The sequence below is a fragment of the Natrix helvetica genome (genome assembly GCF_964273705.1).
Source record: "Natrix helvetica genome assembly, chromosome: 1".
Taxonomy (NCBI): domain Eukaryota; kingdom Metazoa; phylum Chordata; class Lepidosauria; order Squamata; family Natricidae; genus Natrix; species Natrix helvetica.
In genome coordinates, this window is record NC_138548.1 from 157,850,234 (window position 1) to 157,873,886 (window position 23,653).

At 39.2% G+C, this 23,653-nt stretch overlaps 1 protein-coding gene across 1 annotated transcript in view; it reads right to left on the bottom strand.

The window, feature by feature from the left end:
* DPP4 (dipeptidyl peptidase 4) overlaps window positions 1-23,653 on the bottom strand; it is a 69,020-nt gene that overhangs the window by 8,927 nt on the left and 36,440 nt on the right. The window contains exons 17-23 of the mRNA XM_081936333.1: window positions 22,578-22,625; window positions 21,222-21,320; window positions 14,428-14,497; window positions 9,988-10,182; window positions 8,789-8,843; window positions 6,919-7,018; window positions 4,641-4,705 (exon numbers count right to left, since the gene is read on the bottom strand). Coding sequence (XP_081792459.1) covers window positions 4,641-4,705; window positions 6,919-7,018; window positions 8,789-8,843; window positions 9,988-10,182; window positions 14,428-14,497; window positions 21,222-21,320; window positions 22,578-22,625 — 632 coding nt within the window. The remainder of the gene's footprint in view (window positions 1-4,640; window positions 4,706-6,918; window positions 7,019-8,788; window positions 8,844-9,987; window positions 10,183-14,427; window positions 14,498-21,221; window positions 21,321-22,577; window positions 22,626-23,653) is intronic.

A 23,653-nucleotide genomic window follows, 5' to 3' on the forward strand; every position in this document is an offset into this window, starting at 1 on the left:
TGGCACTGTTACAGTTGATTCTGTAGATTCTACACAGAACTAATTGCCTTTAGGAGGAATTTTGGTGGAAGGAAGGAGGGAGAGAGGGAGGAAAGGAAAGGAAATATTAGGATCACTGAAAGTGAGGATATTCTGAGGAGATATTTTTATGTTTTTTGTAGACAGGAAGGGGTGAAAACAGGGCAATTCATTGTTCCATGATAAGAAGAAAACTTGGGCCACTGAAGGGGAGAAATCTACTCCAGATAATATCTTAAACCAAGAAGATTTTTCATTCCTTGCTACTTATAACGTGAACTGAATTAAACATTTCTTCCCTTAGGGGATTCGCAATAATTCTCTTCCGTATCTCCATCCCTCCATAATTTTCAAATTCTCCAATTTAATCCTCTGAGTAACACACTGGAAACCTTTAGCTTTTGGGTACTGGCAGTTTCAACGTGGACACTGCCAGCAATGAATGCCGTGCCAAGAGAAGTCGACTCCTGGCAAAAAGAAAGATTACACAGTCCTCTGGAGCCATCTGTGCTGTGAAGCTGCAGAGTGACACAGTGCACCCAGAGCACTAACATTTCAATCTGTAGAAAGTTAAGAGACTTCCAATTCCATAAGGGCTTTAGTTCTACCAAGTGACTTATTAGAACCCAAAGTTATTCGGCAAGCAACCTTCTTCCCCAAATATAGCAAGCACGGAGGGGTAGGGTAGAATAAAGATTCCATAACTAGTTGGACTTAAATTAGAAAGTTTTACTGAAAACCCAGACAACTTTTTAAGTTTAAATCTCTCACAGAGCTGAAAGAAGGGCAGTAAGTTACCAAATGGCCAAAATGTGACTTCAGGGTTTCCCCCCGGAAACTAACACAGGGGCTCCCAAACTTAGAAGTTAGAGTTGAAGTCCCCAAGTCTTAAAGTTGCCAAGTTTGAAGACCTCTGGTGTAACAATTTCTTTCATAACTTGATAAAAACAATGAAAGAACTCTCCGGAATAGGATCAGGCCAAATTTACCTCACAAAGACCTTTGATTCAACTGCTTGAAGGAAAGTCACAAAGAGGACGTGGAGTTAACAGCTGCTGCCTACATCTGATCCCTATTTAAAAGTAGCCTATCTATGATTTAGGAGGTAGCTTTTAAGACAAGTAGTGCTCACAAGTTTGAAAGCCATTTCAAAAAATAAATAAAGAGCAGGGAACAGCCCCACTGAGGGCAGGGAGTTCCAACAATTAATTATGAATGTGTAAACAAGTTCTTTCTTTTGCTAGTCCCAAATTTTCCCACATGTTCTTTCATGCCATGATTCTCCTCCTGCTAAGGGGAGGGGGAAAGACTGTTCAATTTTTTTTTACATTATGCATGACTTTCAACACTTCACCCATCACGTCTTTTTCTTTCTCATCTTCACACCCAGCTTTTTGTTTTGCTTTTTAGAAACAGCCATAGGCGACTACAGTAAATGAGGACCTTCAAGTACAAGCTGCACATTTTACACCACGATATACATTTCATCACTAGTTGCACTCCATCAATTGTTTTGAATGTCCTTTTTTTTGCCTTTTTTTTAGCTTTTAGTACTTGTAAGTACTATTTCTGAGGGGTGGTAGCCAGAAAGGTGTAGTCAAGAGTAGTCAGACTGTAGAACTCTATAATGACATTTTAAAAAAAGTTTAAAGCTTTCCCTTATCCAGGGGGATCTGCCTCTAGCGGATGGAGCTCATCTCCATTTTGTAGCTGAGGGAGCCAGCCTTATCTGAAGACATTTCCGTGGTGATATGGCCAGCATGAGGCCTTCCCACCAAAGTAGTACCTATTTATCTACTCCCAGTTCCATGTCCATGGAGAGTCTTTCAGGAGGCAACTGGACTTTCTTGGGTTGTGTATGTATGTGTGTTTTACAAGAAAGTCCAGTTGTCTCCTGAAAAAGCTACCTTTGAGACAACCATGACCTGGATGACTGAGAATCTCCATAGACTTTTAGCTGGGCACTTTGGGGTGAATACCGTGTAGGAATATGAATGGATTTCCAGAAAAACTGCAAACTGCAGGAACAATTTGCGCTTCAGTTTGAGATGCAGACAACACAGAGTCATCCCCAACAGCCTGCGCCTGTCTTCAACAGTGAAGGGACACAGGGCAGAAACATCATGCAGTCAAGAAGGCTCTACACCCATTTGCACTATTCAGGTGACCCTGAGGACACAGATAAACCTCCAAGTAGCCTCAACTACTCTCTAAAAGAGTGCAAATGACCAACTGTCTGCAAGGAGTATAAATCCTTCCATTCTCGCCCATTCTGTCAAGAGTTGAAGAAGCTTCTTGGATGAGAAGCGAAACGTCTTCAAAGAAGAAACAAGAAAGTCTAGTTGCCTCTTGAAAAAAGCACCTTTGGGACTCCCAGTTCCATGCCTTTGAACTGCTAGTTGGGCAGGAGCTGGGGCAGGAATGGGAGCTCCCTGTCATGCGGTATTTGGGTCTCAAAAGGCCAACCTTCCAGTTGACAAGTCTTAACTGCTAGGCCACCACACTCCCTGCATAAAGACATTATAATGGCAGTTTTATTTCCCAGCTAGGATGTGTAGATCTGAAGGGCAACACCGACCAACTCATTTGGACCTACCAAAAACAAGATCCAGGCCACCTGAGATGTTCCCATTCTGTCTTAACTATTTTGTGAGGTAACCTGGAGTGAGTGAATGGGACCACCCTCTTCTAGGTTTCAGCAGTATTGGAAATTGGGACCTGAATAGGTGAATCTGCAAAACTCCAGGTTAATTTATTTAATAGATTTGTACAGTTGCCCAACTTGGGTTTTTAAGGGTTGGTGTTTGTTTGTAGGGTGTATCTTTGAGTCAGTTTTTGACTCCTGGTGACCCCAAGCCTCTGGACTATTCTTTGGCAAAGTTTTGTGTTTAAAGAGGCTTGCCAGGACCTCCGTCCTAGGACTAATAGAAAGTCACTAGCCCAAGGTCTCCAGCTGGCTTTGTGCTAAAGGTGGGAGAAGAACTCAACAGTTTCTAGTTGAGGGCCTTAACCACTACACCAAACTGGTTCTCAAATGTCAGAAATCCAGATTTATTTATTTTAAAAAATTGTATGGCTGCCCATCTTAGGTTTTTAAGTACAAAAATAAATTATCTGGTTGTCAAGCTCTCATTTTATGATTCTGGCTTTTATTTATTAGAAACATGGGCTTTTTTCTCCATAATTCACTCTTCCCTGTTCCTTCATTAAACCTGAACAGTAGATGCCCAGGAGCAGCATTTGTTACATGGATGCTACTTCATCAAGTAGCAACTGGAATAGAGATAGGATAACTTAGCGATTTTTTCCCTCCCTTTGCCCACAGTGGGTTTTGTGACTGAATGAGCTCAGTGTGTTAATTCAATTCCATATCTATTTCTATTTCAAAACAAAATATCTTCCACCCATTCTAGATCTCCTTATCAAATGTACACCCTCAATATGTACGTCCATTCCATTCCTTTCTTCTTAGTTTCTGCACACTTCAGCAGGTGTTCAATAGCTGTGGATGTGTCAGAGTGCATGCATTTTTATTATGATGTAATGGAAAAATAGAAACAGTATGCTTAGATAAAATCATAAGTTACTATAAAATTATTTTTGGAGCAAAGGCATCATAAACATGATATTGAATAAAAAGAAACATGTACACAACTTACTCAAGCACAAAATTTACAGATATGCACTGGCATGTAAAAATGCTGCAATAGCAGATATAATAGAAGATGTGCTTGTTTAAGAGCAAGGTTAGCAGAGATATATCTCAGGCTAATTCCCCACTGCTCCTGGAGACTATACCATAGTTTCAATTGCAGTGCAAACTCCAAAAGTCAAAGAACAAATTAAATGCCTAAATCGGTTTTAGTGAAGGAATGCCACAGATTAAGAGAGCAGGAAGGAAAATATGCTTTCATAAGTGTCTGGTCAGATACATGCAAACACATTTTCTTGATAAATGTGCCAAGTGATGCAATGGTAAATAGGATTATAATCTCTGGGCTGCAAATAGTATTCAGATTATACTAAAAGCTGCAAAGTATTATTTGCTGTCAGCTAATGGTTTCCTAGAATATTGCAACCCAGAGAGGGTAGACAGAGTGTCTACCAAACCCAAATCTCAACACAAGGATATATCAAATAGCATACCAAATTAATTTCCCTAATAAAAAAATAACAGTTTTGCAAAAGTTATTTATAAATATTTATATTCTAATAGAGAACAGATGGAATCCATATTCCAAACAAATGCAGTCACCTAACCTCTACGATATAGCAAAACACTGTAAATAATTTAGGAAACATCTGGAATATATTAGCAACCCTCAACAGAAACTGTTAGAATATTCTCCACCTAGAACAACTATTGCTTCTGATGTCCTAAACAAATTATCATATAACCACTTCTCTATAGGAAGGATAGGAAGTGGGGGGAGGACTGCTATCACAGCTTGCTTCTCATGTTCCCCACATGTTCTGTAGGACTTGGTGTGTGTGAGTGTGATCCAAAGTTTATGGTAGAAGTGCAGAGAAGAAAGGAGTACGTGAGTGGAAGTCACGTTGAGTGAGATTCATCTTGCACTGTTTTATTTTTGTACAGTAAAAAGTGAAAGACATTTTCTTACCTCATAGAAATCCAGGTTATCATTTTTTTCAGGCAAACCCATATAGCGTTCAGTATATATAGAATCTAGGATGGAGAGGAACACATAAAGGCGGTATTACACAATATCTAAAGGGTATGCTTGCTTATTTAACTCTGGTGTTCATTGGCATGTATTTACCAATATAGTAAATGTTTTATTGTGCTAAGTTTCCCCAAAATTTACTGTTTCCTTAATAATAGGCATTGGAGATAATCACATTTTTAAATATTCAGTATGCAGTTGTCCATAGCAACAGCATTATTAATTATTCTCAGCAACCTTATGCCAAAGTAATATTATTCTCTCATCAACTGGAAAGAAAATGGAAGTTTTACTAAGTCTGTTTTCTCTGGCTGAATTGCAATAAACTAAGGATGCTATCAAAACAGGGCTATTTCTTTTAGGGTCACCAAACCATCAAAATAAACCATTGACTATTTCTTGATAACCCCCCCCCCCTCCACTTCAGCATATTGTTTGTTTATTTAATTTTAAGCATTTTTTTAAAAACCCCAAACAAAGAGATTCTGGCAGTGGGTGTGTGACATTTTTGGGTGTTCCCTCAAGTACCTCTCATAACTATAAAAAACTAGATAATTTCTCAATCTCCCCAAAACCTTAGCCAGTCCCTATGTAATTGACAATAGCTGTACCTTACCCAATTCTAGTTTAAAGTGGTAGTTAAGGTTTAGACAAGGGATTCCCAAACTTTTTGTCATATCTCCCTTTCCTGTAACCTTAATGTACACATCCCCCCTAAAAATTCAAACACCAAAATAAAAACAACTGAAAGCAATACAATGAAACTTTGAGAAATGTGGATTTATTAACCAAAGGGGTTTTCACACCTCTCCTGAACTCTATATGCACCTCCCCAAGGAACGTATACCTCACAATCCCAGGTAAGACTTGTGTGTGACTAGACCCAGGTTTAAATTCTGAGTCAGCCATATAGGACATCGGTAGAGTCTGTACTACTCACTGGGATCCAAGTTTGTGCTTCCATCAATAGAAGCAAGTCCACCAACTAATAGGAAGGAGATTTTCCTTTCTCCAGAGCAAGAAATGCATCTCCAGAAAAGGAGTTGGATAAAGTCCTGATAAATTAGGAAGCATCTGGTAGCATGACACTATTTCAAATATCTCGCCACTTTGCAGGCTTCCAGAAAAGGAAAAGTGAAAGAGGGACTATATTTGCTGCCTTGAGCTTCTTGATGAAAGGAGTGATAGAGATGACTTAAAAATAAATACTCCCAATACTCTGCAGTTGGCATACTGGAAATCATTTAAAAGAGATTGCTGCCTATATAGGCATGTCATAGAGCCTCTTGACAAACAGATTTCTGTAACATTTCAAAATATAGAACAAAACTATGATTCTTCTGGCGATAGCATACTCATTTGCAATGAGAGCAATCTATGAATAATTATGCATATTCTAATACATCATTATTTTTTAAAAACTGAATGGGAAAATTTAACCATTGAAGGTAGGACAGAAGAAGTTAGCACTGATATTCAAAAGGAAAACATGAAAAGAGGGGCTTAATTACACAAATGCCATCCTTTCTGACTTCCAGCAAACAAATCATGTTTTCTCATAGCCCCAATAAAAAGCAGAAACTCAAGAAGCCTTTACAAAGCTTACCCAATCAACTGATAATTAGAATCAAAATATGAGGCAGAAATATACAGCTTTAATGTTCCAAATTCCCTTTTGGGAGTTTCTAGAACACCGAGCAAACTAATAATGAGTGTTTGATAATACTTTAGTATACATAAGAGGCAACCAGCAGTATCATTCAATTAGTAAATATTCTAATAAATGATTAAAATTGTGACCCTTCTTTCCAAAGCTCATTGTAATAAAGGAACTTGGTAGCGGTGCCAACGAATTCTATGGCATTCAGAAATGATCCCTCCAGAATTTGGAACACATGGCACTTTTGAGGAATGCAAATGCAGACATTTGCATTAGAGTAAAATTTTCAAATATTAAGTAATTTTGTGCCATTTAAAGGTTAAGCAGATTATCTTCCTTTCAAATCCAAGTTTCCAGTAGGGGAAAAATATATATTAATCTAGGGGCAGATTAGTATAATACCTCACATGAGTTCGGGAAGGCAGACCAAATGGGAGTTTCATGTGGGAGAATTATGTATCCAACTATTCATACCCGATACCATTTCCCACTATGACTTCTGTGGTACTTTAACAAAGGATCTTCCTACTTTATTGTGAATAAATAAACACACACCATAATATTGCCAGCGTGAGACAGGTGCCACAGCTATTCCACACTTGAACACACCACTTCCGGCTCCTAGGACCATAGAAGTTACATAACCTCCATAAGACTGAGAGAAAAAAAAAACATTATTATTTCAAACAGATCAAGAGGGATACAGTGTTCTTCTCACAAAGTGTGTGTTTGTGTGTGTGTGCGCGCACGCGCGCTCATGCAGGTATGTGCGTGTGTGTTAAAGAATAGCTTTGCTTGTATCTCAGTTTGCTGAGTAATGAGGCAAGGCTTGTTCTAACACCACTTTTGCGGGGGATGAAGCCCTTTGTAAAACCTGTATGGTATCTTAGTCTTAGTTTCAAAAAGAGGCATCTCTAGGTTGGGCTAGGGAGAATGCCTCATGCTCTCCTTCATTTTATATAGCTGTCAACTTGTCATGCGACTCAGGGCAACCTGAATCTGAAGGCGTCTGGTCATTTCTGTTCTAATTAACAACTTTTACTAAAAGGAAAACATTTCGTCAGCTACAATTCACTTCTTCGTAACTAAAACTTCGGTTGAGTTAGCTGCCCAGAGTTGGTTATATGAGGGGTGGCTGAATAAATGTTTTTAATTAATTATTTAACTAACTAACTAACTGATGTAGGAGTTAAAATTGTGATGATGCTGGGAGAGGGGAATTTAGATTGGTTATTGCAGATACAGATTACATATGACAGATTACAAGTAATAATTCTGTCGATTATCAATTTTAATGTGTTAATACAAAACATTGTGTTTGCTGAGATTTTTTTGAGATAGTCTAAAACCATTTGATGTATGTGAGTTCAGCAATCTTTCACTTAAGATGATCATTTTAAGGTCTGTAATTAACTAGGAGACTGAAGTACTCTATTGCGCCTCGCGTGCCCTGACAAATTGCTCCACGTGCCACATGTGGCACGCGTGCCATAGCATCGCCATCACTGATCTATAGCCAGACTATAGTTGGAAAAGGTCCTTTCAACTCCTTTTTAAGCTAGCCTAGACTAACATAGCTCTTCCACTCCACAGATGAGCCTGAGTATTTGTGCAAGGAGGCATCCCCTTGTATCATAAAATATTCCCTTGATATCACAAAAATATAATTAGAATAGACTTTTAAGTGGAAAGTTGGCCCAATCATTTTAAAATGCAATCAAATTCCCTGCAACCTTATATAGATGCCAACCTACACTAGAAGAGGACAGTGTGACAGATTAGATTCACAGATAGATTCAGTGTAAAATACAATGCAGCTTGCTTGATTTTTGCTTATCATGTTGTGTGAACAAGCAATTAAAGTTTTCACACTATGTTTATGGCTTAATGTAGTGTATGAACCTATCTAACTATGGTTTACTCAATAAACTCTGAATAAGCAACTCATGGCTTAATGCAAGGTACGAACCCAGCCACATAGTTATTGTGGCCACTAGAAGATGTGAGAATGTAGAAAATGAGTCTTGCTGGATCAAGGCAATGACCCAGGGTCATTGCCTTGATCCAGCTGTTCCAGTTTCTATGTGTCTGAATAGTCCATCAGATGGCATAAAAATGTGGGGAGAGATAGATGGAAGCAATAATTCAGGTTTTGAATGGAAACATTTCTCTACTTAGAACAGTGTTTCTCAACCTTGGCGACAGCTGGCTGGGGAATTCTGGGAGTTGAAGTCCACAGGACTTAAAGTCGCCAAGGTTGAGAAACATTGACTTAGAAAAAGGGTCAACTAGAATATAGAGGAGTAAAGAATATCTCCTGCGTCTCTGCAAACAGCAATTTATCACAATGTGTATTCAAGTGAAACACCTTTTCTTACTAGCAGCAAGAAAATCTGAGCAAAACAGTTAATACTTTAATACATACCCAGCCCCAAATAGCCATTCTGTTCTTATCAACAAAGCTCATTTCGGAAAACAGCCTAATTAATAACAGAAAAGTGCACATATTCAGAAAAATCTTATCTTATTCTTCTTTGCAACAACTTCCTTTTCCCCACCAGCCTTGCTCCCTGGAGAACAGGCATATTAAAATGTAATACATAAATATTAATATTCAATACTTATTCCCAAACGTGTTATTTCCTATTCTACTTTTTTAAAAATAATAATAATAATTGGATTACCAATAAGGAACAAAGGAAGTAGAAAGAAGACTACTGGGGTTAGAAATAGAAGATAAATTGGTGTATTTGTGTCAATCAAATTTTCATTTTCAAACTACCCATCAAAATTCATTTCTCTGAAAGTTACCGTCCAATTCATCAATCAAAAAATTAGGGAACATTAAGGAAAGGCCCACACAAACATGTTTACCTCATGCGAAAACAGTAATTAACTATGTTATATGATAACTGTGTATTAGGTTAAAAATGTGTATTAGGTTAAAAAATGTACTGTTAAGTTTAGATTTTTTTTTAAAAAAACACCCAAGCTTTATATTAATACAAGTCTGTCAAACTCCTGGCCCACAGGCTGAATGCGTCACATGCTGGCCATGCCCATGCCCAGTTTAGCAAAGGGGAAAAAGTCCCAATACATCATGGAGCACTGCCGTGATATGAGTTTGACACCCTTGTATTTATATGAGTAGATGATAAGGTAAAGGTTCCCCTAGCATATATGTGCTAGTCGTTCCTGACTCTAGGGGGTTACACTCATCTCCGTTTCAAAGCCAAAGAGCCAGCGTTGTCCGAAGACATCGCTGTGATCATGTGGCCGGCATGACTAAATGCCAAAGGAACACGGAACGCTTTTACCTTCCCACCAAAGGTGGTCCCTATTTTTCTACTTGCATTTTTGCATGCTTTTGAACTGCTAGGTTGGCAGAAGATAGGACAAGTAATGGGAACTCACTCCATTACATGATGCTAGGGAACTGCTGACCTTTCTGATCGACAACTCAGTGTCTTAGCCACTGCATCCCATGATAAAATTTAGTAAACAGGAAAAACGAGAAAAGAAGAAAAAGCAAGCCTACAAAATTCTGCAAGAAGGAGAAACATTGAGAGAAATCTAGTTAAGATGTTAAGCATCCTAACTAAGGCAATGAAGGCACAAACATACTTGGCTGCTGAGATCTGATCTTCAACTTCATAGGTTCCCAGTCTTCGGTATATTGCATGCATAATTTTATCTCCTTGAAAACCGCTTCCTCTACCATCGAAGCTGGCCACAATAATCCCTTCGGAGCTTGCCAGATATGTAGACCAGTTGATCCGGAAGGCAGCATCTGCTTTCTGACTACAAGGCCCTGCATATCTATGGAAAGAATGTTGGTTGACTTGATCCATGCTGTGCTCTATTTGTTCTGCCCTTTCCAAATTCTTATATAAACAGGGACTTTGGTTAGAACAGAAAATGCCCAGCAGCCTACTCTTCAATTAAGTTTGCCACAAACATCGTAACAATAGAACTGAGATTCAGGCACATGAAACATATCCTTATGGCATGCTGGATTTTGTATTTTTTTTTATTTGTCTGGCTTTAGCTGTATTGAATGCTGATTTTGCTATACACAAATATGGCTGGAAATTCAAAAAAAGCAATATAGACAGCAATTTAGGTTAAAATACATTCTAATCAGAATGGTATTTAAAAAGAAGACTCTAAATAAAGAAAATTTAAAATTGAAGCACAAAATGATAAGAAATGAGACTGAATCATATGATCTTTTTTCTGGCATAATTAGTATATGGATTCTATGGTAGAAATTTATCTTAACTTCCATTTAACTCTCTCCATTAAATTGTTTCCATCTTCGTTTTGTAAAATAATGAGCTGGTTTTTAAAAAATTCATTCCTTTATGGTTGCTGTAGCGCTTAGAGCATGTCCAACAAGAAGTCAGAAATCCCCATTCTCTCATGAAACACAATGAGTAACTTTGGACCAGCCTAATCTACCGTAATTTGTTGTGAAGTTGAGGAAAATCATGAAGCTCCTGGAAGAAATCTCAAAGAACATTAAATGCTCATGACCAAGTCCTATTGAAATGACTGCCCATAGAGATAGTTTCAATCTATAGCATCTACATTCCAACCCTCACCCCAGGCCTTAATTCAAAATTAGCAAAACTGAGTTTAAGCTGTAAGCATTTGTTCTTGCTTAATTGCAGGAATGTCTTGATGTCTCACACCTTTTTGCTTTTTTCCATAATGGAAGGCATTATTGATCCTCAATTATTCATTTTCCAAATATTGTTTGACATTGTGACATTTGCTAACAGATTACTGCTTTATCCAGAACATTCAAATACTAATCAGGTCTTGCATCAAAGCCCAGCAAACATAATTAGTGGCTTTTGAACTGCTGCATGAGAGTACTGCTCTTGCCTATAGCTACTGGAGCTCCTGCAGCAATTACAGCCATGGGCCACACAGTCACTTGCTCAGTTCCTCATTGAATAGTCTTATCTGACGATATTAACATTTCTGGAATATATGAAGAGCAAACACTGTTAATGAGTTGCCCAATTAAAAGGTAAAGGTTCCCCTCACACATATGTGTTAGTCATTCCTGACTCTAGGGGGCGGTGCTCATCTCCGTTTCAAAGCTGAAGAGCCAGCGCTGTCCAAAGATGTCTCCGTGGTCATGTGGCTGGAATGACTAAATGCTGAAGGCGCATAGAACACTGTTACCTTCCCACCAAAGGTGGTTCCTATTTTTCTACTTGCATTTTTATATGCTTTTGAACTGGTAGGTTGGCAGAAGCTGGGACAAGTAACGGGAGCTCACTCCATTACGCAGTGCTAGGGATTCGAACTGCCAACTTTTCTGATTGACAAGCTCAGCATCTTAGCCACTGAAACACCACATCCTGTAGTTGCCCAATTATATCTCCCCAAATGGAAGTCCCTATGTTGATGCCATAAATGTTGATCAGGTGCAAGATGACAGGTATGTGACTCAGATTTGAAAAGCTTGTTCAGAATGGGGATCCTTTTCAAAGTATTAAAGTAGCTGCATCCTGCAGGAGGGCTTATATGATTGCTTCAAAGCCTGTCCTTGATATTGTGTGTACTCTGGGACAAATGCAACAAAGAATCTGTACCTGCATATACAGTTCATGCACAAACATTGTGGTAAGCCTTCAAGGCAGCTGCACTTCTGAAAAGATGCAGCTGCTTTAATGCTTTGAGGATGTCTACTTTACTATTGTTAACAAAAACTGCAGACTCCTCTTTCAATGTTTTGCACTGCCCTACTTTTTAATAAAGTGATCAAGTGCAAAAATGAAGAGGTCTGTTTTTCCCTTCGCAATAGATCTGAAGGCTAATTATATATCACCTGAAGAATGTACATAATTGAAAAGAGATAATCTACGAATCACGGTCATGTTCACATCCCCCTGCATACTACCCCAAAATCCAAATGCTAATCTTCAATCAATTTAAACAGTGTACCAGGATCCACTTTTGCTGTTCAGAATTTTAATAAGCCTTTGATTATGGCTCACTGACATTTTAATTAGTGAAATGATTAATCATGCTAATGATTATTATATATTATGTTTAAAAGATGAATTAATAGGACAAAGATAAACTAAACGTTGTAACGACTGTATGCTACATCCCTTGCACAACCAATTTTCACCAGATATAGAATAATTGCATTTTATTTACTATAAAAAGCAAATTTCTATAATTTGCAGATTACGGGAAGAAGCTAATTAATGCAAATCCTTTAATATGTGCAGAGGAGTGTGAGGGAGGAATAGCATCAACAGCATATGTTCAGGATCCAGGAAATGTGCCTTCTTTGTTATAATTCTGTATTATATTTGCAGGGTCAGGTTCAGTAAAGATATATGTGGACAGTACAATTGTCTAATCCACATTTTTCTAATGGTAGCTACCCTTTGGCCATTGTTTTTAATTTAACTGCAAACTGTACAGTAGTCCCGACCTAGAGTATACCAATTTATTTAAATAGGCTCGGCCTCACATGTCAAGATTTAAGCCCATTTGGGAGATTGGATTTGCTTAATGATCACATGATTCGCTTACTGATGATTCACTTTCTGATTGTCATGAAAACAGTCAAAATCAAGACAGATCACATGGCGCCCTGCTTAATGACTGCAACAACTGATGATGGAAATTCCAGACTCAGTTGTGGTCATTAAGTGGGGACTGTCTGCATCTCATTGGATGGAACAGCTGGGAATACTTGAAGGCAATGAAGAAAAGACTTTTGAGGGATTGTCAAAATATGTGGCATGATGCAATTACTAAGCCTTATGCATTTGTTTCTGAGGCATATCTGTGTAAGAGTGAGGTTTGGCTCTTAACATCACCACTGTGTGTTCAGAACAGGGCACTCTTAATAATCACTGCAATTTCTGAATCACCATTAGATGGCACCAGTGAAACTCAGAAAACTCTGCTGCCCTATAACAATGGTTTGGCTTTTTATAACCTATATCTCTGTAATGGCTAACCTTTTTGCCATTGTGTGCAAAAAGTGGAGGGAGCGCAGGGGGGTCATGTGTTGCGTACTCACACTCATAATTCTCTGCACCTGCATGTGTGCATGACCCCCCCCACGTTCCCCCCACTTTTGACACGTGATGACACGGTGAACCCGTTTTTCACCCTCCCCAGGCTCCAGGGAAGCCTCCAGAGGGCAAAAAAACAGCTGAAAATCAGCTGGCCAGCATGCACATGCGCACTGGAGGTGACAGGGCAATGCCTTGTGTGCCCTCAGAAATGGCTACGCGTGCCACCTGTGGCATGCGTGCCATAGGTTCGCCATCACAGCTATATCTGAAAACCCTATTTCAGAACCACTATGCTTTTCTATATCATAAATTAATTGTCACTATGATAATTTGCAGAGCAACAGCCAAATCAAACTCTTTTAGTAAAGGTAGTAAGTCTTGAAGCATGTTAAAGTCTTAAACGTTTGTCAATGAAATTTCTTAAGAAATATTTTTGTTGTTGTCCTGGCTGCTCTTAACCCTAATCTTACTAGTGCAAAGATATTGCTTGTATTTATCTGATGACTGAATCACAGCCCCCTGAGAGAACTTGAAACCAGATGACAATACGTTCCTCCTCTCCTTTAACAGTAATTTATTAGCAACAATGCCTTCTGGCAGTGGTGGGATCCTGCTGGTTTAACAACTGTGATCATGTGCACCTGATCGTCAGAGCGAACCGGTTCACTCCCCAGCTGATCTTCGGAGCTACCAGTTCGCCCAAACCGGACTCAACCGGCTGAATCCCACCCCTGCCTTCTGGGTGGAAGAAATGGGCCAACTGCCTACTGAGCGATGGCTTGCATCTCCCTGAACTGTCTGCATCCAAGCTGCTTCCCAGGGGAACAATCTGCAGCATTCAGAGTAAAAAGTGGCCTGAGTAAACCACTTTTGCTAAACCTGTCTTGTTTTTTAAATCTTTGCACGGCACCCAAGAGGCATCAGGCAGACAATACATAAATATAAACACCACTGGCAACATGAATTAATCATAAATAAATAAAGGTGGAAGGGCGGTTTGACTTACACATCAATGAGCAGGGGATACTTTTTTGACTCATCAAAATTAGGAGGCAATATCATCTGATACCAGTATGCTGAAAACGAGAAGAAAAATAGGAAAGCAAACAAAAACATACAATATGTGTTAATAGTTATAAAGAACATATGCAGTTAGCTTGAACGAGGAAAGGCAGGGTGAGGGACAGGAACTGGAAAAGTTCTACAGCAGAGCTGTCAAACTCCTGGCTCGTGGGCCGGATGCATCATGAGTTGGCCATGCCCACCATTTTAGTGAAGCGGAGGGAGGGAAAGTCCCGATACGTCATGTGATGCCACAGTGACATGAGTTTGACACTCCTGTTCTACAGGATCAAAAGCTTGCACTACAGTAATAGGAAAAGTCTTCCACCTGCAGACTTTTGCTAGATAAAATTGATTGCTACAATAACTGGTTATGGTGTTAATTACTATAAAAGGAAAGGCTTTATGAAATCTTGAATGTTTGAACATCACATCAACTAAAAATCCAGGGAAAACATGACCATTAAAAACATTCCAAAGCATATTTAATAGTCAAATTAACCTCTCGTATAGTCTTACATCAGAACCAGCAACTGTAAACATTAATTTCAACTCCCCCAGTGAACAGGTGTGACCGCATCTTCATGGTGGAATAAGGTTGCTAACTCCATAATAAGCCTCGCATTTGCACTTCAGAACCAGGAAGAATTAGGGAAGAGGCATTACGTCTTCATTTTCCAGAGGTTGTTGAAGCAAATTTAATAAGGCTGAACTTAGAAAGTGCTGAGGCTAATGAGAGATCCCAAAACAACAAAAAGCTACATTAGGCACTGAAGGAAGGCCAAAGATATTGTAGATCTAGTGTTATGAAAAATGAATTAGTAATAGATTATGTAGAGAAGGCAGAGTTTTTAAAGTTCTTTGTTGCTTTTTTCTTTTCTCAAAAAAGAAGAGGAACCTTAGCAGGTTATTATTATACCACCGAGGGAACTGTGACTTAGGATAGACAAGGACAAAATAGCAGAGTTAATAACTTAGTTAATATAAATGATTTCATATTTCCAGGGCCAGATAGATTATACCCCAAGGTGCCGAAGGAGCATTAGCTGAGATTATTGCAAAATTATTCTTGGTAATTTCTTCCAACCTCTGGAGGATTGGCAAAATCCCAGGAGATTGCAAATGTAATCTCCACCTTCAAAAAGGAAAAGAAGGAGGACTCAAGAAACTACAGAGCTGTTGATGTCTATACTGGGCAAGCCCTTTGAACAGATGATCAAGCAGCATGTGTGTGATCCGGGTGTGAAATTCAGAAGGTTCTGGAGAACCGGTAGCAGAAATTTTGAGTAGTTCAGAGAACCAGCAAATACCACCTCTGGCTGCCCTTGCCCCCATCTATTCTCTGCCTCGCGAGTCCCAGATGATCGGGAGGGAATGGGGATTTTGCAGTATCCTTCCCCCAGGAGTGAGGGGGGAATGGGGATTTTGCAGAATCTTTCCCCCAGGAGTGGGGAGGGAATGGGGATTTTGCAGAATCCTTCCCCTGCCACGCCCACCAAGCCATGCCCGGTCATTTTAAAAAATGAATTTCACCACTGGTCTGATCCCTGCAACAATTAACAAATGCCAGCATGAGCTTATTGAAAAACAAGTATCACAGTAACCTTATTTCCCTCTTTGAAAAACTTATGAGTAAATATGGTTTACCTGCACCTCAGCAAATCTTCTGACAGAATGGCTCATAATATTCTCCTGGGCTACATGTTACTACTGTAGAGGAATTCACAATTGGCTGAGTGACTGCACTCAAAGTGCTCATTAATGGCTCCACTTCAGCTTAGGGGGAAGTACTAAATGGAGTGCCACAAGATTCTGTGTTATTCAACACTTTTATCTATCATTTGGGTGAATTAGTGAGTTGAGAAGACACTTAAAGATACTTAAATAATATGCAGATGGTAAAAATCTGGGAACAGTAGTTTAATATTTAAGTGGGGGGAAAAGAAGGTCCAAAAGATTCCAGCCACATTTGAGAGTGATATGTATGTATATAATGGAAAAGAAGTAAAACGTAAAGAAAGGTAAAGTTCTTCAATTGGATATTTTAAAAATGTAAACCATAAGCATAAAGTGGGAGCTGGTTTGGCATACTGTAAAATGATCTGAGTATCCTTGTTGACCAAAGCTAACAGTATGATGCAGATATGAAGAAGTCAATGCTTTATTGGGGTGCATTAACAAGAGCATAGAGTCGAGTTCATAGAAAGTAATTTTTCCAGTCCACTCTGCCTTGGTCAATATTTATGACAGTGTATCCAATTCAGAGAACCACAGTTTCAAAAAGGATCGTAACAAATTAGAGTAAGTTTAGAGAAGAGCGATCAAATTGGGAAAGCATCTGGAAACTAAGTTATATTCAGAGGTGGGTATCACATAATTTTACCACCGGTTTACTGCGCACCAAAAATGTGAGCTTGCATGTGCCTTCTGCACATGCAGCGGCCTTCCAGGCATGCGCTTTGCTCACACACACATGGCTTAGAAAACGTGGCTAAATAGGACGGCATAGAGCCGGGGTGGGTCGGCTGGCCCAACCACAGGTCACCACTACCAGTTCACCTGAACTGGTCCGAACTGGCTGAATACCACCACTGGTTATATTGGAACAATGAAAGGATCTGGGTATGTTTACAGAAAAGATGACAGTGGAGAAATATAATTACCCATTCAAATATATGAAGTGGGAATGAACTTATTCTCTTTTGTCCCAGAGGACAGGATCAGAACAAAGGGTTACAGAACAACAGAAAACTGAATCAGACTAGACATCATGAAAGCTTTCCTGACAGTAGGAGCGGTCAGATGGTAGAGTGTCACAAGACATGGTTAGTTCTCCTTCGCTTGAGGGTTTTCTAATGGAATTGTATGGTCATCTATCAGAGATACTGTAGTGGATCCTGCATTGTGCAAGAAGGATCCATGGACTCTTCCAACTCTCAGATTCTATGATAACACATTCATTAATTTTGCTGGACAACGATTATGAAGGTTGAAATCTGTACACATTTCCATGCAAGGAAATACTTTGATCTCCATAACTTTCAGTGTTATACTCATTTATCATAGAAATCACCTGAAAGAATTGGCTGCAGAAAAGTAGAGTTATTCCATATTAATCAAGGTTCACAAATAGCATAGCAGTTGTGGCAGCTGAATAAGGGGACTAGAATGCAAAATTACACCAGGTGCTACTTACTTGTATCTATCAGGCAAGTGGAAAACTATATACATGGAGCCCTTGACTTATGACCACAACTGAGCCCAAAATTTCTGCTGCTAATAATAATAATAAATAAATATTTATTTCTTAGCCGCACCCTCTCCCGAAGGACTCGGGGCGGCGTACAATAAAACACATAGAATACATATCTAGACAAGACATACATATAACAAAGACGTATACCAAGACATGTACAAGGAGGAGGTGGGCTGATGAATAAAAACAATTAAAATCACAATGTTTAAAAACCCCTAGATAAATAAATACAATTAAATTACCCAAATAAAAACCCGTCAGGAGCGATATAGTTAGATCATAGTTGAGCCAGGCCAGCTACTTGGAATAGGTGGGTCTTGAGCTTTACACGGAAGGAGCGGAGGTCAGAGGTATTCCTAATATCCGGAGGGAGGTCATTCCACAGGGCTGGGCCCGCCACAGAGAAGGCTCTACTCCTAGGCGCCGCCCCCCGGCATTGTCTGGTGGATGGCACCTGGAGTAGACCCTCTCTGTGCAAGCGGATTGGTCGCAGGGATGTATGGGGCAGAATACGATCCCGCAAGTAACTAGGTCCTGAGCCATGGAGCGCTTTAAAGATCGTTATCAAAACCTTGAAACGCACCCGATAGACCACAGGAAGCCAGTGCAGCTCGCGCAGGAACGGTGTCACATGGGAGTACCTAATACTCCCCATAGTTACCCGCGCGGCTGCGTTCTGGACCAACTGTAGCCTCCAGGTGCATTTCAAGGGAAGCCCCATGTAGAGAGCGTTACAGTAGTCCAAGCGAGACGTCACCAGCGCATGAGTGACTGTGCGTAAGGCTTCTCGGTCCAGTAGGGGGCGCAATTGGCCCACCAGGCGAACCTGGTGGAACCTGGTGGAGCAAGACAGTTGTTAAGTTAGCTTTGTTCCATATTACGACCACTCTTGCCACAGTTGTTAAGTGAATCATTGCAATTGTTAAGTTAATAAGATGGCTGTTAAATGAATCTGGCTTCCCCAATGACTTTGCTTGTCAGAAAGTCACAAAAGACAATCACATGATCCTGGGGACACTGCAACCATCATAAATGCATGCTGGTTTGCCAAATTTTGATCATATGACTATGAGGATGTTGCAATAGTCATAAGCGTGAAAAACAGTCATAAGTCCCTTTTTTCAGTGCTGTTATAACTTCAAAAGAATGGTTGATACTACCTGTATTTCCATTCATATAAAACATTGCAAAATTAGCCCAAAATAGGTGAGAAAAATTTCAAGTAGGTTTTCTCCAATTGCCAATTTCTCTTACAATCAGATTGGTGTTGTATTATCACCTGGAAGGCATCGTGGAAAGAAAGAAAGAAGGAAAGAAAGAAGGAAGGGGAAGGAAGGAAGAAGAAGGGGGGGAAAGAAAAAAGAAAGAAAGAAGAAAGAGGAAGGAAGGAGGAAAAAAGAAAGAAGAAAGAGAGAAAAAGAAAGAAAAAGAGAAAGAAAGAGGAAGGAAGGAAGAAGGAGGAGGAGGAAGGGGGAAGAAAGAAAAAAGAAAGAAGAAAGAAAGAAAGAAAGAAAGAGGAAGGAAGGAAGGAGGAGGAGGAGGGAGGAAAAAAGAAAGAAGAAAGAAAGGAAGGAAGAAGAAAGAAGCAGAAAGAAAGAAAGAATTCTTGAGGTCTTCCATCAGCTTGAAGCTGCCCTGTGCTTTACACAGCATGAAAAGGGTCAGAACCAAATCTGTTTATTTCATACTTTATTCACTGATGTTTTAATTTTTCTCTTTAATTTTCTATTTTGAATGATTGCTAAATTATATTTTATTTTGGGGAGTGAATATTTGTGTTTCTGGTTTTTAAATACTTTATCAATAGAGGGTGCTATGACACTATTATTTTGGTTCATAGCCTCTCCTTCTCCCAGTGAAAAAAATGTTGCCTTTTTTTTTTTTGAACAAAGGAAGTTGGTTTTTCTCATTATACCAAAGTGAGTGGTGGGGGAGAAAGGTGCAACCTTTTTTCTCATTAGTAGCAGAAGCTATTAATTAAGAACAGAATTATCTTTACTAAAGGAAAAAACAACAACACCACTGCAAAGAAGTTGCACCCTTCCAATAGATGGGCTGGCTGGCAAGATGCTATGGTTGAAGGCATGGATTTGGGAAAGCAGTATGGGTACTCTAAGAGAGTGAATAGACTGGGAAGAATCAGGTGGGACTGGAAAAAGAAGGTGTTTGAGATGACAAGGACAAATTCCAGTAGAAAGACATAGATAGGGTGAGGAGTGGGGGGAGAGGAAGCCAAGCTGTTGTAGGCATACAAAAAGAAAATGAATAAGGAAGCAGATGCAAAAAGGAGGGAATAACAATATTTTGGGAAAGGAAGGAAGGAAGGAAGGAAGGAAGGAAGGAAGGAAGGAAGGAAGGAAGGAAGGAAGGAAGGAAGGAAAGAAGGAAGGAAAGAAGGAAGGAAGGAAGGAAGGAAGGATGGATTGGTTTAGTAGTTAAGGCACAAGGCTAGAATGTCCCACCTTAGCCATGAAAACCAGCTGGGTGACTCTGGGCCAGTCACTCTCTCTCAGCCTTACTCATCTCACAATAACAGGATTCTTTTTATTGTGGGGAAAATAGGAACAGGAGAATGTCTTGGATATCTTCACCGTCTTGAGTTATTTGTAAAAAAAATAATAAAAGAGAGGGAGGGAGAGAGGGAGGAATTTAACCTTAAACTGTCCACTATGGACTTCACATGTTTCCTAATAGGTCCCTAAGGGGGCGTGCATAAGCGCACTAATGTGCCTACCCTCCCTGTCCTACTGTCCCCATTGATATGTACTCATTTTATGTGTTCCTGGCCATGCTATACTTATTTATATCCATCTATTTGTACCGATCTCATGTGAAAATGCCCATGTCTATACTAATACCTGTTACCTTGCACATGTTGACAAATAAATAAATAAAAAATAAGGAAGGAAGGAAGATTTGGAAATGGGTGAATGAGGCAACTTTACAAGCACAACATTCAGCTGCCTCACTTTCTGCCCTTCTGAATTAAGGTAAATGTTTCAGAGTAATCATTACTTTTGTTTGTTGCTGGCAGTTCTGACCTTCCCAGTCCAAAGTGCAAGCTGAAACCAATAGGTATCAGCATGACAATAATCAGAATCGCACTCAGACTGCGCTGCAGACATCATATATCCTGAATCAGCACACCTGAAATAGCTTGCAGCCTTCACCGGAAAGCAGGAATTCATGGAGGTATCAAGAAAAAGATAACCCTGGTTTCACCAATCCTGTCTGAGCAAGCTGCTTGGTCTTTATCTACAAAGTCTCATATTACAAATTTTAAAGCTTAATGGCTCCTTTCCTGTTATGACTCATAGGAGAAATCTAAGGCACAGCTGATAATAATTAAGAGCTGCAAAACATCCACGTCATTCAAAATTATGATTTCAAAAAGCTATGCAAATACACTGTTTTATTCAGGGTTTTTAAAAAAATGATTTGTTTCATTTTGTTACAAAACTACATTTTGTTTGCAAACTTACTTTGTCCATGCAGAGTAATATTTCTTAGTCTTTTGCTGGGCATCTGAATTTCTCTCAAGGCACTTCTCAAATTAGCATTATTTTCTAGTGTCTTAATAGCTAGGATTAAAACAGATATATTTGATAAGTCAAAGAATCAAAACAACACAGAGAGCTGGTTTTAAAAATCAAATCACCTAGGGGTGTGTGTGTGCTCATCTCCATTTCTTTAACTGAGGGAATCAGGGTTGCCTGAAGACATTTCCATGGTCAAGTGGCCAGCATGACTATATGCCAATCACCTTCCCACCAAAGCGGTGTACCTACCTACCTACTTCATTTGCAGGCTTTCGAATTGTTAGGTGATCAGGAGTTGGGGCAAGTAAGGGGAGCTTACCCCCTGCTGTATGGTAGTCAGGCCTCCAACACAGGCTGTCAACTTTCCAGCTGACGAGCGCAGCATATTTGACTGCTAAGCCATTGTGCCCCCTATCTGGACATTGGACTTACTTCCTAGCAAACACGTGTAGGAGATGATTGATGAAAAAAAAATGCCTCTGATTTCAAATATTAATTACAAGCAGGGGAGGAAAAAGAAGAGCAAAAGACACACACTTAAATCAACAGACAGAACAATCCAAATTCTTTCCCACAAATATATTTCTTGTCATACCAACTGGAGTGTTTCTCAACAATGCCGTAACATTCAAGATCTAAGTAGCACCAGCTCAAAAAAATATGAGCTCAGCTGGCAACAATCTCAGCTTGTCAGAATTGCTACATGCAGAAAGGATTTTAAAAAAAAACCATCACAATCTCTTGTCCCAGGTTTGTACCCTTTTGCCAGCTATTATTGGAAATTTGATCTCCTTGCAATATGTGTGTGCGTGCGCGCACACACGCATTCTTATCATTTTTTTCTCATCAAGTTATATAAATTAGAGTGACATTCTACACTGATGCCTTTAACACACCAGTTACAGCTTCTTAGTAATGAATCTCATTCTACTTCAGGGATTTTCTTCTAAATAGTGTGCATTAGACAGATCAAATCAAGCTTTCTTAAATTGGTGCCCTGCAGACATGTTAGGCTAGAAGCCCCATTGTTGGCAGCCAAACAGCAATTTGAATTGCTCTCAGGTGTGATGGGAACTGAACCCCATCCCATGCATGGCAACCGACTAGGGGAGGTCACTGAATTACATCCCCAAAGTGTAATCTCATGTATTCATACCAGAAATAAAGCTAATTATGTATAATTGATCTTACTGTAAGATATGTATAGACAAAATATTACAAACTCTAGATCATAAATATCCCAGAATAGACAGGCATTCATGTTGTTCTAAAGGAGGGAAAAAAATTAAAATAACATACCTTTGCCTGTATTGCTGCGTTGCAAGGTGAAGTAAGGCAGGTCAGGACCTGTTATTTGCAGTGTTTAAAAAAAAATCCAAATAATTAAGGTAACTTTTCAAGTTATTTTTATTCCAGTTATTGCTATTGTTTCTTTGCCAATGTGTTCTGACTGAGATGTTCTTATGTTTTGCATTTTATTCTGCATTTTCTTCCTTTGCAGCTTTAATCAATGATTTAGTGGAAAGATTATTTAATCAGGTGCAACATGTAATCCATAAATATATTTAAAATAAATAAATACTGTAAATAAAAACTATATTCAATTGAACCTATTAATACTGTGATACTAATTTTATGATTTTGAAATAAGCTGATCACTAGTATATCTTTTTTTTCTGTTCTACAACAAATAACACTGTAAACAAAATGCTTTTCCTTCAACAAATTAATACCAATTGTAATATCAGCTAATAAACTGGAAATTGGAGGCTGGGATTATTATTATTTTTGTCTTTCTGTTCTTACCAGTCAAAAATCAGTTTTGTTCTACAAAGTATATGCGGATGGTCAATATCGTTTTAAATCTTAGCAGTAAATATTCAAGCACACCGGGCCTCTTTTAAGGGGATAAATTCTGCCAAATTGCAAGTGATCACACCAATCTGGTTAATGCTGCCAGAGAAGCAACCAAGCTGAAGAAAAGCTTCTAGTAGGTCTTTAAAAAATAACTTTATATTTCATGATGCACTGCGATACTCTTTTTTAAACCCGTGGAGACATCAGTGTATAAGAAGAGCATAACTGCAGCCCATCCTCTAGTTTTCATGATGGTTCCAGTGATAAGCTAGGGAGACCTAGCTCCAAACCTTCCCTTGATCTTGAAACTCATCCCTTTCTCTCAGCCCAATTTATACCACAAAGTTGTTCCTCTGAGGCTAGTGTTTTTTAACAGCATCTGCTGCCTTACTTCTTAAGAGGAAAAGCAGGAAGAAAAATGCCATTTTAAAAAATGCCAAATGGTGATGGCTGTGAAGTACCTGAAGCACTTGAACATTTTTGTGCTTATGACCATCCAAACAACAGTAGTTCTTTGA